The sequence below is a fragment of the Elephantulus edwardii genome, unplaced genomic scaffold (assembly GCF_000299155.1).
Source record: "Elephantulus edwardii isolate Elephantulus edwardi_28Jun2011 unplaced genomic scaffold, EleEdw1.0 scaffold00071, whole genome shotgun sequence".
NCBI lineage: Eukaryota > Metazoa > Chordata > Mammalia > Macroscelidea > Macroscelididae > Elephantulus > Elephantulus edwardii.
The window spans coordinates 12,287,611-12,302,803 of record NW_006399821.1 but is presented as its reverse complement, the minus strand read 5'-3'; the positions used below and the strand labels follow the sequence as shown (position 1 = coordinate 12,302,803).

At 40.1% G+C, this 15,193-nt stretch overlaps 1 protein-coding gene across 1 annotated transcript in view; it reads left to right on the top strand.

Moving 5' to 3' along the window:
- F13A1 (coagulation factor XIII, A1 polypeptide) overlaps positions 1 to 14,060 on the top strand; it is a 302,545-nt gene extending 288,485 nt beyond the window's left edge. Inside the window, exons 13-14 of the mRNA XM_006888734.1 lie at positions 1,092 to 1,228; positions 13,907 to 14,060. Coding sequence (XP_006888796.1) covers positions 1,092 to 1,228; positions 13,907 to 14,060 — 291 coding nt within the window. The remainder of the gene's footprint in view (positions 1 to 1,091; positions 1,229 to 13,906) is intronic.
- The last annotated feature ends 1,133 nt before the right edge of the window (positions 14,061 to 15,193 follow it).

Sequence of the window (15,193 nt, the reverse complement as noted above, 5' to 3'; positions counted from 1 at the left end):
TGAAACTTTGACTTGCATACTTTGGGTACATTGTCAGGAGGGACCAATCCTTGAAAAACGACATCAAGCTGTGAAAGGAGGAGGGTCAAAGAAAAGAAGACCCTCAATAGCTGTATTGACACAGTGTCTCTAATGATCATAGTAATAATAAATAATAATAATAATAATAATAATCTTCTAATAATAGATGTGTGCATATCAGAAATAGTGAGAATGGTGCAAGATAGAGCAAAGTTCAGATCAGTTGCTTATAGGGTTCCTATGAATCATAGTCAACTTGATGACTTCTAACGATAAACATAGATCACCCCAGTCTCCTTGTAGACAAGAAAATTAAAGTTCCAAAAGTTTCAGTATCTTACCCAAGACTCCACTGATTGAAAGTGTTGAAGCTGTTCTTGAACTCTGTCAGTCAGATGTCACATGCTGCCATATGCCATACACTTGTTGGAAATGCCTGAATAGCTAAGAATTTTATGAATAAACTTTAACAAATAACTTCTTATCTCTTCTGGACTCAGGTATTATAACCTCAAATCACAGTCTTTTTTTTTTTTTTTTTTACCTTAATGTCCAGATTCCTTATTCTTAAGTTCCTTAATGTCCAGATTTAGGATAAGGATAAGGAGAGAAAAGATTCTCTCTTTAGACATGTTTCTATAATTAAAATGGTGAAGAACCCCAGCGGGGGGATTTCCCCCACCACTTGTGCTCAGGAATCCCCATCTTCTGGCAGGAAATTTGAGACCCAGCCAGAAGCAGAATTCACCTGGTAACCCTCACCATGGAAATATGTTCCAAATGCATTTTCACCTCCCACTGATGAAGAGCAACAAGTGGCCACAGCTATTAACCTATGTGCTAATTATGTTGGGTTTTATAATGAGAAAAAGAATGTGATTCTAATTAGTAATATCCCATCTTTTTTCTCAATAAGTATCCTCTGGTCAGAGAAATAAATTCTCATCTCACTACAAGAAAACAACCATACTGGACACCATTAACAATGTGAGGCTCATTAAAGAGACAGAAGTAGAAAGAGGTTTCAGTTGTTACTAACGCGTTGAATTCTCCCTTCACTCCTTTCCTAGGTCCGAGGTGCTAAAATGGTTGGTTCTGACATGGTTGTGACAGTTGAGTTCACCAATCCTTTAAACGAAACGCTGAGAAACGTCTGGATATACCTTGATGGTCCTGGGCTGATGAGACCAATGAGAAAGATGTTCCGGTAAGGACTGGCTTGAAGGACAAGTTCTCGTGAAGATCTTTATCTTTTTTTCCAGGCCTTGTGTCCTAGTGATTATAACTTGCACAGCAGTTCTAAAGGCATGCAGTTAGAACGCACCAGCTGCTCCATGGGAGAAGGATGAACAATCTCATCCCATGAGATTTACTGCTTCTGCTACCCTCCTGCTGGAGGGTCTGCTATGGATCAGTTCCAACGGGATGGTATATAACAATAATATAACAACAAACTTAAAATTAGTTCATTACATGTTGAGCTGCTAATTGAAAGATTAGCAGTTCAAATCTACCAGCACTCTTGTGGGCAAAAGATGAGATAATCATAGTAAAAGTTTGGCCCATGTGCTATTATGCTATTAATATCTTTCTTTTGTAGCTGAGAAACTCAGTGTGTTGGAAGGTTAACTATTCTACCACAAGGCACACAACTTGTAAGAGTAGAACAAGGATTCCAACTCAGCGTGGTTGATTCCACCACCCAGTTTCCAATCGTTGTGTAACACTGTTAACAGTTGCCATCAACTCAATCTTAACTCAAGACAACACTATACATTGCAGAGTTAGAACTGTTTGCTTGTGAGGGTTTTAACAGCTCTGTAATAATTTGAACAAAACTAAGTCGTTTTTTAGTCTGCACCATCAGACTATGACCTATAAGTCTCTACCTCTGTGGCACCTATTAATAGCCCATTTCTTAGTTAGGTGACTCTAAATATTTGAAAATATCTTTTCTACCTTTTGATCTCACCAACAATTTTAATTTGGTCCTCTGGACCTTTGCGGAATAAGACTCATTTCTCTTTCCCCTAACAGCTTGCAAATGTTTGAAAACAGCTGTCATGCTTTCCTTGAGTCATCTTAGCTGAGGGTCAAACACCTGCCCTGACTTAATCTCTTTCGCCTCTAATGGGGTTCAGCTTGCTCCCTCTTCCCCCAAACTCCAATTCGTCAGGGCTCTTCTTAAATCTGACACTCGGATTGGATGCCAGTCTTTGAGGTTTATTGCTTTTATTTCGACTACAAATAAGTTTCTGTCAGTATCAATCAATCCAGCTAGTCTCCTGTGGGGTGACCTTGTAAGGCACAGAAAAGAAGGTGCAGGACTTGGTTGCCTCTGCTTTTTGACCCAACATGTCAGGAATTTTCCTCATGCCTTCCAAGGAAACCACCCAGCTCTAGACTTTATGGACACAAGTGTAAGGCCTCATTCACCCCTTCTGATTCACCTGCGAAAAAAGAATTTGCCCACTAACAGCTCTCTGAATTTCTTGCAAATAACTGTTCTCACAGCTTCCACTTTACCATTTAAGAGTTGCCTAATGCTGGCTGATGCAATCAACAACAGAGAAAATAATCTGAGTGCTTTAAAAAAAAAAGTACAAATACAAAACATAACAACCTTCCTGTGCTAATAGGAAAGTTGCAAGAAAAAAAAATTAGATTAGAAATGAACCCTAGCTAGAGGGAGAGGTCAGCAGAGATAGCCCAGCTTTCGTCAGAAATGAGAGTCTCCACCGCCCGTTCTCGCACCTTCCCACTCTAATCAGATGCAAGATTCACTCAGGCAGAGTGAAACACGTTTCTTCTTCCAAACAGGCCCCTGCTTTATCCAATTTTTTTCTTCTCCAACTGTACACGACAAACTGCCGCTCTGCAAGTCCTGGAACCTTCAGCTACCTTTGCACCTCAGCTAAGCCAAGGTGTAAAGTCTCAAGCACCAGCCCCAACTGCATACCAGTGCATCAAAACGGGCCCTGTGTTCTCTAAGGAGGCAACCCCCCACAGAGGATAATGACCCACCACTTGGCAGATGAAGGGATTAAAGTAAATTGAGATTCCTGTCTCTGCTAATGGTGTATGAGGAAAGGTGACCTTTATTTTTCAGTGAAAGGATAGAAGATGCCTATCTCTGCATGAACGCACACAAATGTCTCTTCTATGACCACAGCAAACATCCTTAGCAAAGAGAATCGAAAGAGAATTGTGATCTAGGAGGAGTCTCTTCCAGGGAAGGGGAGCTCTTTTCCTCAGAACCAGTTGGTATGGAGTCCATCATTAGGTGAAGGGATCTTGTGTTCAGACAGTGGACCTTAGCAGGCAGAGCAGAAGAGCAAGGAGTTCAAAGCAGGAAGCAGATTAGACCTGGATCGCCTTCCATGCTTGAGTTTCAAGCCACCTGTGTTCTGAGGGGCCTTCTGTCTCTGCTCCCCCTGCTTCCCTCCTGCCTCAGATGTTCCCTGGTTAGGCTGCCATACTCTCGGCTTTCCCATTTCAGCATTTGATACTTCTAGAACATGCAATAATTTATCTTCCAGATTCACTTTTCTTTTTTAAAAACAATAAGGTTCACTGAGTTATTTCAAGGAAAAAAAAATCCCCTGACTTTGTGAATTTGGTTTAAATTTTCCATTTCCTGAATAGGATAGAGGCAGAAGGTTAGACACAGAGAGGACAAACCCTAGGTAGTTGCAGTTTATTGTAATAATAATCCCATTTGCCTGCTTGCATTCAAGATGATGAATGGCCGGAAGAGCCTGATGGCTCAGCACATTACTGAGAACCATTCATCACAACATCTATCTCCAGGCAAATAGGATTATTCCAGTATTACCCACTTGCCAAAAATGAGCAAAAGATTCTATTCTCCCCTTTTCCTGTATGTCTCTATGTTCTTAAACACACATGCAGACAATTTTTTTTCTTCAGCTGTGTGTTAAACTGTGGGTAAACACACAAATAAATAAGCATCTGTATCTTCATGTGTATGTCTGTATCTTCCAGCAAGTGGACTTTTATCTCTTATATGTGTATACAACTGTAGGTTAGCATATGTACCAGTAAAACTACATGTAGATGTACATCTGTATCTTCACACAAGCCTTTATCTGTTGATAAATACATACACAGACATGCAGCTCTATCTTTAGGTGCATGTTTATCTATCAGTGGCACATAACAACAACAACAACAACTCCACATGTAGCTATGCACCTATATCTGCATAAAAGATAGGTATATACATTAGTATGTGACATTTTATAAGATCAAATATGAGGTTAATTTAAAAATTTTGGTTAGTCAGAAGTAGTTACCTGCATGATATGGTGCATTCCCAACCCCTAAATAGGATAATTTTTTTTTATGAAGTGTGTCTGAGAGAGCCACGGAAGAGAGAATGAATGGATCTGACTAAAAATAGCACAGTTAATGGGAAATATCATAAAGCACTTTTTTAATGTCGAGTCAATATCAGTTGTTGTTATGTGCCGTTGAGTTGCTTGTGACTCATAGTGACCCTGTGTAAAACAGCCCTAAACCCTGCTCTGTCCTGTGCCAATCGGACAGCCTCTGACACACCCATCCCGATTACCTGAGTCACTGAATCAATCCACCTCATAGAGGGTTTTCCCCTCTTGCACCGTCCCTCCACCCTCTCCAAGGACTGGTCCCTCCTTACAACATGTCCAAAGTATGTCAGACGAAGCCCCAGAATCCTTGCCTCCAGGGAGCAGCATGCTTTAACCCTCTCCAGGATGAATCTGTTTGTTTTCTTGGCAGTCCATGGTACTTTCAATACTCTTCTCCAGCACCACAGCTCAAAGGCATCAATTCTCCTTCTATCCTCCCTAGTCATTGTCCAACTCTCTGATGCATAACAAGTGATTGCAAAGACCATAGCCTGTATCAGACGCACCTTAGTCTCCAGAGTGACACCATTGCTCTTTAGTAGCCTGGAGCGGTCCCTAACAGCAGACTTTCCCATCACAATACTTTTTTTTTTATTTCCTGGCTACTGGTGCCAAGAGTGTTGACCGTAGAGCCAAGGAGACTAAAGAATCAATCAGAGGGAGCTTAATTTCATCAATTATTCTGTAGTCAGGCAAATAGTAACCATAGAAGTGGTTATAATAATTAACGACAACTTTAATAAAAATACGTGTCTGGTACTTTTTGGCCTTTACCATATGGCAGGTCCTGTTGTAAATGCAGTCCAAATATTAACTCATACTAGCTTCTCTACACTTTACTCAATAGTCCACAATTTATGGTAAGTAAAGTATGAAGACAATATTTTTTCAACCTTATCTGTTTACATATATGTGTATATATATTTTTACATGATTTGGCACAGTGGTTATACATAAATAACTTCCACATTATGCGCATGCACACGTGCTATGTTCGTTTTAGTTTACATCTTACAAGATGTAAAGAACATACTGTTCTTATAGAACTACCTTGGGGGTGGGCATATGTAGCCAAAAAAAAATGTATATTGCACATATTTGTGTAAAAATATGGTAACTGATTAAAATGATTGGCATAGCTACTTTTATAAAGAACAAAACTTTAAAAAGAGGTAGCAAATATCAAATTAATTTAGACATTTTCGAATATTGATGCCAAAATGAGTGCCTGCGCCCACCCCAGAGTGTTTGCAAAACCTTTGATGCCTTTCCCAACCCCTGGCCTCTAACATAAGAAAGAGAGGTTTTCTCATGTAATGTCTGGAATCCTAAGATGTGGGCCCTCTCTCCTCTTCTCCCAGTGAATGTACAACATAGTCAGCTGAATGCATACTGTTTTGCTGGCAGGTGAAGTACCCTTAGATTCTGGATGCAACCTGAGTCAGGTACAGATATGGATCCATGTTTCCCCTTCACCTAAGCTCTGCCTACAGTGGTGTAGCATGGTCCACCCCAAAAGCAAGATGACCATCAGGTTGCTCAAACTTGAAATGACCTTTGGTGAGCTTAGAACTCTTGACCCTTTCAATAGTTCGCCTTTCTTACAATCCTTTCTATCACCACCCTGTCTAAAGTGGCTATGTCGGCCTCTATTTCTCTGCCTTCTCCCCCCACCCCTCTATTGCCCTCAATGGTTTCTTATTCCAATCCTTGATCCCAGACTCAAGAGACTTTGGAACTCCTATAGACAATTTTTCTAGTCTTAGAACACTCTCTTTGGATTCCCCATTATGTCTCTGTTCTTGAAGATATACCAGCCTTTTACGACTCCAATTCTCCCCAGAGTCTTGCTCCTTTCATGACCCTAAATTCCCATGTTGTGGGTGTTGGTAGTAATCATTGGAATCGGGCCACCATACTGGAGCTTGACTCTGCCATTCCCTAGATGTACAATCTTGGAGAAGCCACTTGATGCCTTCTAAATGGACTCTTCTTATCTCAAACATGGGGACAATAAAACTTACCTTTTCAATCATCAGAGAGTGCTGCTGGCCTGGTGGATAAGGACCTGTGCTGCCAACCCAAAAGCAGGAAATTAGAATGCTCCCCATGGGAGAAAGATGGGGAATTTCCTCTGCAGTTTACAGCTTCTCAGTTTACAGCCTCTGAAAATCCACTAGAGGCTGAGCTATGAATAGGTTCTGACTTCATAACAATGAGTTGACATTGTTCATGTTTCAACCCTTAATTTCCTATCTTTTCATCTATCTGAATGCTAGCCTTCCCACAAAGAGCTGAGAACCCTAGTCTTACATCTACTCAGATAAGCACACATTTTCAACGCTTTGTCCTTCTTGCCTAATACAAGCCCCAGCTAACCTCCAAGAATATGCAACATTGCAAGAAAGAGTTTGATACACAACTCAGTCTGATTATCAAAATCTGAAGCATTTTTAAGGCCTGAACTAGTTGATTTACCCTCTTATTAAAAAGAAATAAATAGCTGCCACTAAGCTGATTCTGAATCATGGTAACCCAATGCATGTCAGAGTAGAACTGTGCTCAAAGAGTTTTCTTTTTTGGAAGATATACTCATTTTGCAGAAAGTATTCACAGCAAAACATATACCAAATCAACAGTCTCTTCGTGTACAAGTTAGTGACACTGATTACATTCTTCAGTCATACAATTCTTATCATTCTTTTCAAAGTTGTTCCTTCTTTGCCAACCTAGATTCATGCCACCTTAACTTCTTATTTAATCTTTTTAGTTGTTGTTGTCGTCAATTTTTTCCCATATAAGTAGTCCTTGAAAGGCATAGTACTCAAGGCAGAACATTTTTAATAGTGAAGCTAAATTATTTTTCTGGGTTTTTTTATTCATTAATTTATTTATTTTTCATTTCAATGAATATCTACAGAGATTTTGGAATTCCATTCATTCATTGTTGCACCCTTCAAAAGATATTTTTGTTCTAGATCTTAAAGATCATTTGGGGGAAATAGTCTAAGGGGTTAAGCCACCTAAAAATGTCATAAAGTCTGAGTCCATGACAATTTGACATTCTGATGTGAATTTTCCCCCTTTTGATCAGGTGTCTTTTTCTATGGACTCTCATCAAATTTATCAATAATCATAACAGTTTATTGTGACAATTAACTACACATTTCATATACTCTTACTAATCCTGACTCTTTTATTCCTCCATTTTTCCTGGCAAATAGAGATCATTTTTAATATCTTGATGGCTGCTTGAAAACTTTTAAGACCTTAGTTACTACTGACTTAACTAGAAAGCATAATAGAATAAACCATATTCTTAAACCTTCAAACAAGGAAATAAATCTCATTATGTGTTTGATTGTACATAAACCGTGTCAAGACCTACTCTTTCTGTTCATCTTTGTTGTAAATATCCATCACATATCTTTGCCAATTAAATTTTTATAGGTATATCATTTATTGAAAACAATTATAGCAGTGGGCTATGCAATGCTGCCTTGGATCAATGTTATTTTTCCATCACCGTTATCTTTCCTTTTCCCTCTCCCAGCACCTCCAATAACTGCTAAAAATGTTTGCTCTCTATACATTTGTATTTTCATGTACATATGTAATACTATATTTTTCCTTTTTATAATTTGCTTTTACATTTACTATGTCTTCAAGCTCAATCCACAGTGTAGCACTGAAAAGGGGAGCAGATTTCTTAGAAATAGCTACAAGGGAGGTGTGTCCTCTTGCTTTTCTGGTGTTCTATCCTGTTGATATGAAGTGTGCAGGGAAACAGTGCTGACTATGAGAGCCGTTTCTATTTTGAAACTTTCTGCAGCAATTCACAGTAGCCTTGCAACTAGCAGTGTCAAGATGGGAAAGGTCCTGGCATTCTCCAAACAGACCTTTGTTGAGATATGTCTTGTTGGCTTTAGAGCAGAAACTTCTCTCTTTATACAGGCAGGAGTCTTCTCTCTTTATACAGGCAGGAGTGGTGGTGGACAGGAAAATAGGTTCTTCTTCTGGAACCGCTACTCTAGTTCACAGCAGAAGGAAAGGAAACCAATGTAGCTGGATGAAGCAGTGGGAGAAATTCTTTTTCTATGGTATGCAACTTGTTGCTGATTTGTTGATTCTTTCCTACCTGTAGTTCCTCTCTGTTTCTTCTGTTCCTCAACACAAAAGTTTTGAGAGAAGTTGAACCTTTTCCTCTAATTGTAGTTCTTGGGGAAAAGTTGAAATGATGGTTGGTTAATGCTGTGATCTTCCCACTATTCCTCTTAGGCACTTTGATGGCCACTTTTTTTAGTAAATAAATAACTAGATCTTTCTTCTGAGATTTCTCTGAGTGATCTTGAACTTCTAACCTTTGACTAGCAGCTGAGCATATTAACAATTTTCACACCTACATCTTCTCTACTGAACAAATCAGCTCCATGGCTACTATTCTCTTCACATTCTGTTCAATCTAACAGTTGAGTATAGCCCAATAACTAACTTTAGTTAAATGTTGTCATAAACTGCTAATCTAGTAAATTCTATCTGAAATATTGAGCAACAGTTGAATCAGTCATCTATCTTCTCATAACTAAAGAAAGAAAAAAAAACCTACTGGAACTTAGGTTACAGTGTTTTTTGTTGTTAAGTGTTGTCTAGTTGAGTATGACTCATAGCAAATCTATGAACAATATTTCTGAATCCTGTCCTATTCTGTACCATCTTCACCATCTCTGATATGTTTGAGCTCATTGCTGCAGTCACTGTGTCAATCCATCTCCTTTGGGCTCTTCTTCTCTTTCTCTGACCCTCCATCCTTCCAAGTATGGTGTACCATTCTAAGAAATAGTGTCTCCTAGCAACATGTCCAAAGTATGATGGATGAAGCTTTGCCATCCTTGCCTCCAAGGAGCACCCTGGCTGTTATTTTTCCAAGGTATACTGTTCATTCTTTTAGTAGTCCCTAGAATATTCAGTACTCTTCTCTAACACCACAGATCAAAGGAAACAATTCTTTTGTTGTCCTTATTAATTGTCCAGACCTTAGATGCATAGCAAGTGATTGAAAAGACCATGGCCTAAATCAGGCCGACCTTAGTCTTCAAACTGACATCATTTCTCTTCAATATTTTAGAGAGGTCCTGGCAGGGGACTTCCCAAAGCAATATGTCTCCTTGTCTCATGTGGAGTTCATTTCTTAGAATACTTAATTTAGCACTTTCATCAGTCTGAGGAAGCAAACACAGCATTTTATATGAGAATAGGAATCTTTGGTGACTCATATGGTTAAGCATGCAACTATCAGCAACAAGGTTAATAGTTCCAATTTACCACTGTTGTTGTTGCTGTTGTTATGTGCCATCGAGTCACTTGCCATTCATAGTGAGCCTATGTACAACAGCCCTAAACCCTGCTCGTCCTGTGCCAGTCTCACTATGTCTGACACACCCACCCCAATTACGCCAGTCACTGAATCAATCCACCTCACAGAGGGTCTTCCCCTCCTGCGCTGTCCTTCCCCCCTCCCAAGCATGATGTTCCTCTCTAAAGACCAGTCCCTCCTTGCAACATGTTCAAAGTATGTCAGACAAAGCTTCAGAGTCCTTGCCTCCAAGGAGCAGCCTGGTTTAACCATCTCCAGGATGAATTGGTTTGTTTTCTTGGCAGTCCTTGGTACATTCAATACTCTTCTCTAGCACCACAGCTGAAAGGCATCAATTCGCTTTCTATCCTCCCTAGTCATTGTTCAACTCTCGGATGTATAGCATGTGATTGCAAAGACCATGGCCTGTATCAGGCACACCTTAGTCCCTAGAATGACACCATTGCTCTTCAGTTCTTTGGTGAGGTCCCTAAGAGCAGACTTTCTTATCACAATATGTCTTTTCATTTCCTGGCTACTGGTGCTAAGAGTGTTGACTATGGAGCCAAGCAAACTAAAGCTGTGAACAATCTCAATTTCTTCACCATCCATCCTGAAGCTGCTGATTGGTCCAGTGGTGAGAATCATTGTCTTCTTGATATTAAGCCTAATCCATGTTGAAGGCTGCAGTCCTTGACCCTCAGCAGCAAGTGCTTCAGGTCCTCCTCAGTTTCAGCAAGCAGGGTTGTGTCATCTGCATAATGCAGATTGTTGATGAATCTTCCTTTGATCCTAATGCCTCATTTCCCTTCATAGAGCCCAGCCTCCCGGACAATCTGTTCTGCACACAGGTTGAAAAGGTATGGAAGCAGGACACATCCCTGGCACATGCCCTTCCCAATTTTGAACCATGCACTGTTCCCTTGCTCTGTTCTGATGACTGCCTCTTAGTCCAAGTACAGGTTTCACATTAGCACAATTAAATGTTCTGGGATTCCCATTCTTCTCAGAGTCAGCCACAGTTTGTTATGATCCACACAGTCAAATGCCTTTGCATAGTCAATGAAACACAGATAGACATTCTTCTGGTATTCTCTGCTTTCAGCTAAGATCCATCTAACATTAGCTACAATATTCCTAGTATCACAACCCCTTCTAAGCCCAAATCTACCACTAGACATTTCAAAAGGCTTGGTGGTGTGCTTATGAAAAGTCACAGCCTTCAAAATTATATGGATAAGTTCTACCTTGAAATGCATACACTTGCCATGAGTCATAGTCAACATGGGGATAACTAACAACAACAGATGAGAAAGCGAAATCTTGTTATTGTTATTGCTGCTCCTGTTAGGTGTCAAGCTGGCTGTACCTCATAGCAGCCCTGTGACTAACAGATCTGTCCCTTAGTCTATTTACTGTGCCATCCTCATAACCAAGCCCATTGTGATAATCATATGTCAGTCCATCTCATTGAGAGTCTTCCTCTATTTCACTTACCCGCTACCTTTCCTACCATGATGTCTCTCTCCAAAGACTGCTTCCTACTGAAACTATACCCAAACTAAGTGCCAAATTGTTTCACTATCCTTGCCTCTGAGAAGCACTCTTGTTACACTTCTTTCAAGACAGGTATGTTTGTTCTTTTGGCAGTTCATGATATATTCAAGGGCTTTCCCAAGGAGGTTGACAAATTTATCAGGGTGTTAGTTCCTCAACACCACTTCTCTGTCAGTTTGCTGCTCTGTGGTCACTTGCACGTTGCTATAATGTTGAAAGCTATGGCACCAGTATTTCAAATATGAACACTATGTTCATCCATAGTGGTCAAGTTTCAGTGGGATTTCCAGACTAAAACAGACTAAGAAGCAGGATTGGCCATCCATTTCTGAAAATCCTATGCCTAACGGAAGAATTGTATTGCATCTCATGCTGGCTGATGAGCCCCTCAGTTTTGAAAGCACTCAAAATGTGACTGAGCAAGTGATTGGATACCTGTATTGGGATTGCTTTAAATATGCGGATCACTTTGGGTAAGATTGTCATTTTCACTATATTGAGTCTTTCTATCTATGAAGTAGCATATGAACAAGAACCAAGAGTTCTGCGGGAAGAAGTATAACTTTAACTGAAGGTGTTGGATAAAAACAAGACCCCAGGAATTGATGGAAAACTAAATGAGGTGTTCCGGAAACAGAAGCAATCTCAGACATGCTCAAAAGTCTCTGACAATAAATACAGAAGATAGGTACCTGGCCAACTGATTTAAACAGATTCATGTTTGTTTCTGTTCCAAAACAAGGTGATCCAATAGAGTGTGTAAATCACTGAACAATAACATTAATGTCGCATGCAAGTAAAGTCTTACTGTTGTTGTTAGATGCTGTCAGGTCAAGTACTACTCATACTGAGCCTATGAATAATCAATCTAAACCCCACCCTATCCTGGGTCATCCTCAATCTCTCTGACACACTAGAGCCTAGTGTTGAAGTCCCCATTTCAATCCATTTCATTTGGAACTGAAGATTAGTCAAAAAGACTAGAACAGTATATCATCAGCAGGGCTTTGCTAGGAATTCAAGCTGAATTCAGAAGAGACTGGGTCACAGGCATATCAATGCTGATGCCAAATGGATCTTGACTGAAAAAAAAAAATCCAGAACAAACTATACCTAATATTGAGAAGAGTGGGAATCTCAGAACAATTAATTGTGCCCATGCAAAACCTATACATAGACCAAGAAGCAGTTGTTAAAACAGAACAAGGGAACTGGATGGTTTAAAATTGAAACACATGCATGTCAGAGTTGTATTCTTTCTCCATACCTATTCAATCTGTATGCTGATATATCATTCAAGAAGTTGGACTCTATAAAGAAGAATCTGGCATCAAGGTTGGAGGAAGAAGATTCATCAATAGCCTGTTTTATGTGGCAACACATCTTTTCTTGGAGAAAGTTTAGAGGACTTGAATCACTTAATTGAAGATTATCAAGACTAGAGCTTTCAGTAAGGGTCACGTCTCAACATCAGTAAAACAGAAAAACTAACCAGTGGAACAATCAGCAAAATCATGATAGATGGATAAAAAAATTGAGGTTGGCAACAATTTTCTTTTACTTGGCTCCACAACCAACACCCATGGTGGCAGCAGTCAAGGAATCAGAAGATATGTTGTTTTGGGAAAATCCACTCTAATAACATCTCCAAATTTATAAAGAATGTGGATGTCAGTTTAAAGGCTAAGGCATATGTGATTCAAACTATGTAATTTTCAAATATTTCTAATACATCTGAAAGTCTGACAATGAATAAGGAAGACTAAAGAAGTCTCTTTAGCTCTTAATTGTGGGGTTGACCGAGCATTTTGCATATACTCCAAACTGCCAAAAGAACAAATTGTCTTGAAGGAAGAACAATTACAGTGCTCTTCGGAGGCAAGAATGGTGAAACTTCTCACTTACTTTGGGCATACTTCCAGGAGGAACCAGAGATGGGGGAGAAACATCATGCCAGGAAAGGTAGACAGTAAGCAAAACAGAGGAAGATCCTCAACAAGACAAATTGATCCAGTCAATACCACAATGGGCTGGAGCATGACAGGGATGTCAGGATAAGATAGAGATGTTATGATGATGGATAGATATAATGATAGTTCCAGATTTGGTTAGGTTCAGGTTTGTTATTCACAGAGTAGTTATGTGTTGTTCCCTAGAAAAGACAGTTGGGAAATCCGAGTACCACTCTATCCCAGGAGAAAATCAGAGTGCTAAGTATGAATGGGGGGAAATGTGGGTCATATAGGTGAGGACAAGGAAGCAAGCTTGAGTCCAACTAACTCATGGCTGCATGGGGCTCGCCCCTGCTCCCCACTCCCAGTGAATACATATACTCGGGTCAGTGAAAAGAAACTATGGGCAATAGGCCCCCTGAGGGCTCTGGAAAATCATCAGGAAGGGATGTTGTTTGTGTTGTAATTTATTAAACCAAAGTTTTCCACCTTCCCATCACCATACGTGGAGAAAGAGAGTAGGGACTCAGGGACTATCACTGCTTCCTCACCAAAGTGGAAAAGTGGATCTGCCCTTCCAGGGAGTAACACCTATTATTCTTTCATTCTAGTGAAATCCAGCCAAATGCCACCATACAATGGGAGGAAGTGTGCCGGCCTTGGGTCTCCGGCCCTCGGAAGCTGATCGCCAGCATGACCAGTGACACCCTGAGACACGTGTATGGCGAGCTGGAAGTGCAGATTCAGAGACGACCTTCTGTGTAAACATGGGAGACTGAGGTGCACCAGGCACTCCACCGAGGACACTTTCATGCACAAATCGTCAGCTCTTGCTTTAATGTGTGTACAAGGCCCAGACAGCACTAAGTAAAACTCCAGAGTTAGATGTGCTTTGTGTTCCAAGACACATGTTCCCAGCTATTCAGCATGGAGGTTAATTTTTAATTGCCAACTTCCAAAGGATTCCGAGCATTAGCTTTAATTAAGCTCTAATTAAGCTCTCATAGCTCATAAGAGTAAAAGTCATTATTTGTTATCACAATTGCCTGCAACATAAATATTAGATTTCTCTTAGTAGGAGATTTGCACAGTACCTTGACTTATATTAAACAAGACTTCTGATTCCTTACTTAATTCACAGAGGTAATACAGCCCCTCAAAAGGGAAGGAAGCACATGATTTGGGTCACTGAACTACATACCTTTTTCTTGGACTCTGGATATTTGTGTCAGAATGTTTTCTCCAGGAATTGAGCACAGCGTAATTTTTCTTTTTGGCAAAGCCAGGGAAGGGTCCTTCCTCTTGCACCTGCAGCAAAGTGACTCTCTGCCAAATTTCACAGGTTTACCATGTGAAAAGATGTGGCCCCCATATTAACAAATTGCATTTGTGGGAAATTTTATCACCTAAGAAGAGATAAGAAAGCAACTGCAATCAGGAGTGTAATAAGGGTAACAGTGTCCAGGACAATATCTAAATTGAGACACCAAGCCCTCAATGGGAATGCCCAGATGCATTCCTTAAGCTATGCACCACTCCCTTCTAGTTTCAAGATGAACAGACTTGATAGTGACAGCACCTCAGTAGAAACACCTTCCTCCTTTCTATCTCATTGCTCCAGTGAGGTGCCTTTCATATTTGTGACACCTTATCTGGGACTCCCCTCTGTACCCCACCTCACTATGTCTCTGAATTTCTATCATGATTAAGTTTGAATGTCAAGCCTGACTAGGTTCATACAATCTACTCAATAGAGCTTTCTTTCTCCTTCATTTGACCCCCAGGGCATGTGCTGTACTTGCTATACTTAAGATACACCTTTCGGTGCTCTATGCAAACCTATTAAATAATGTATTTTATAGTGCATTTTATGGGAGCTGTCACACTGGCTTGATCAG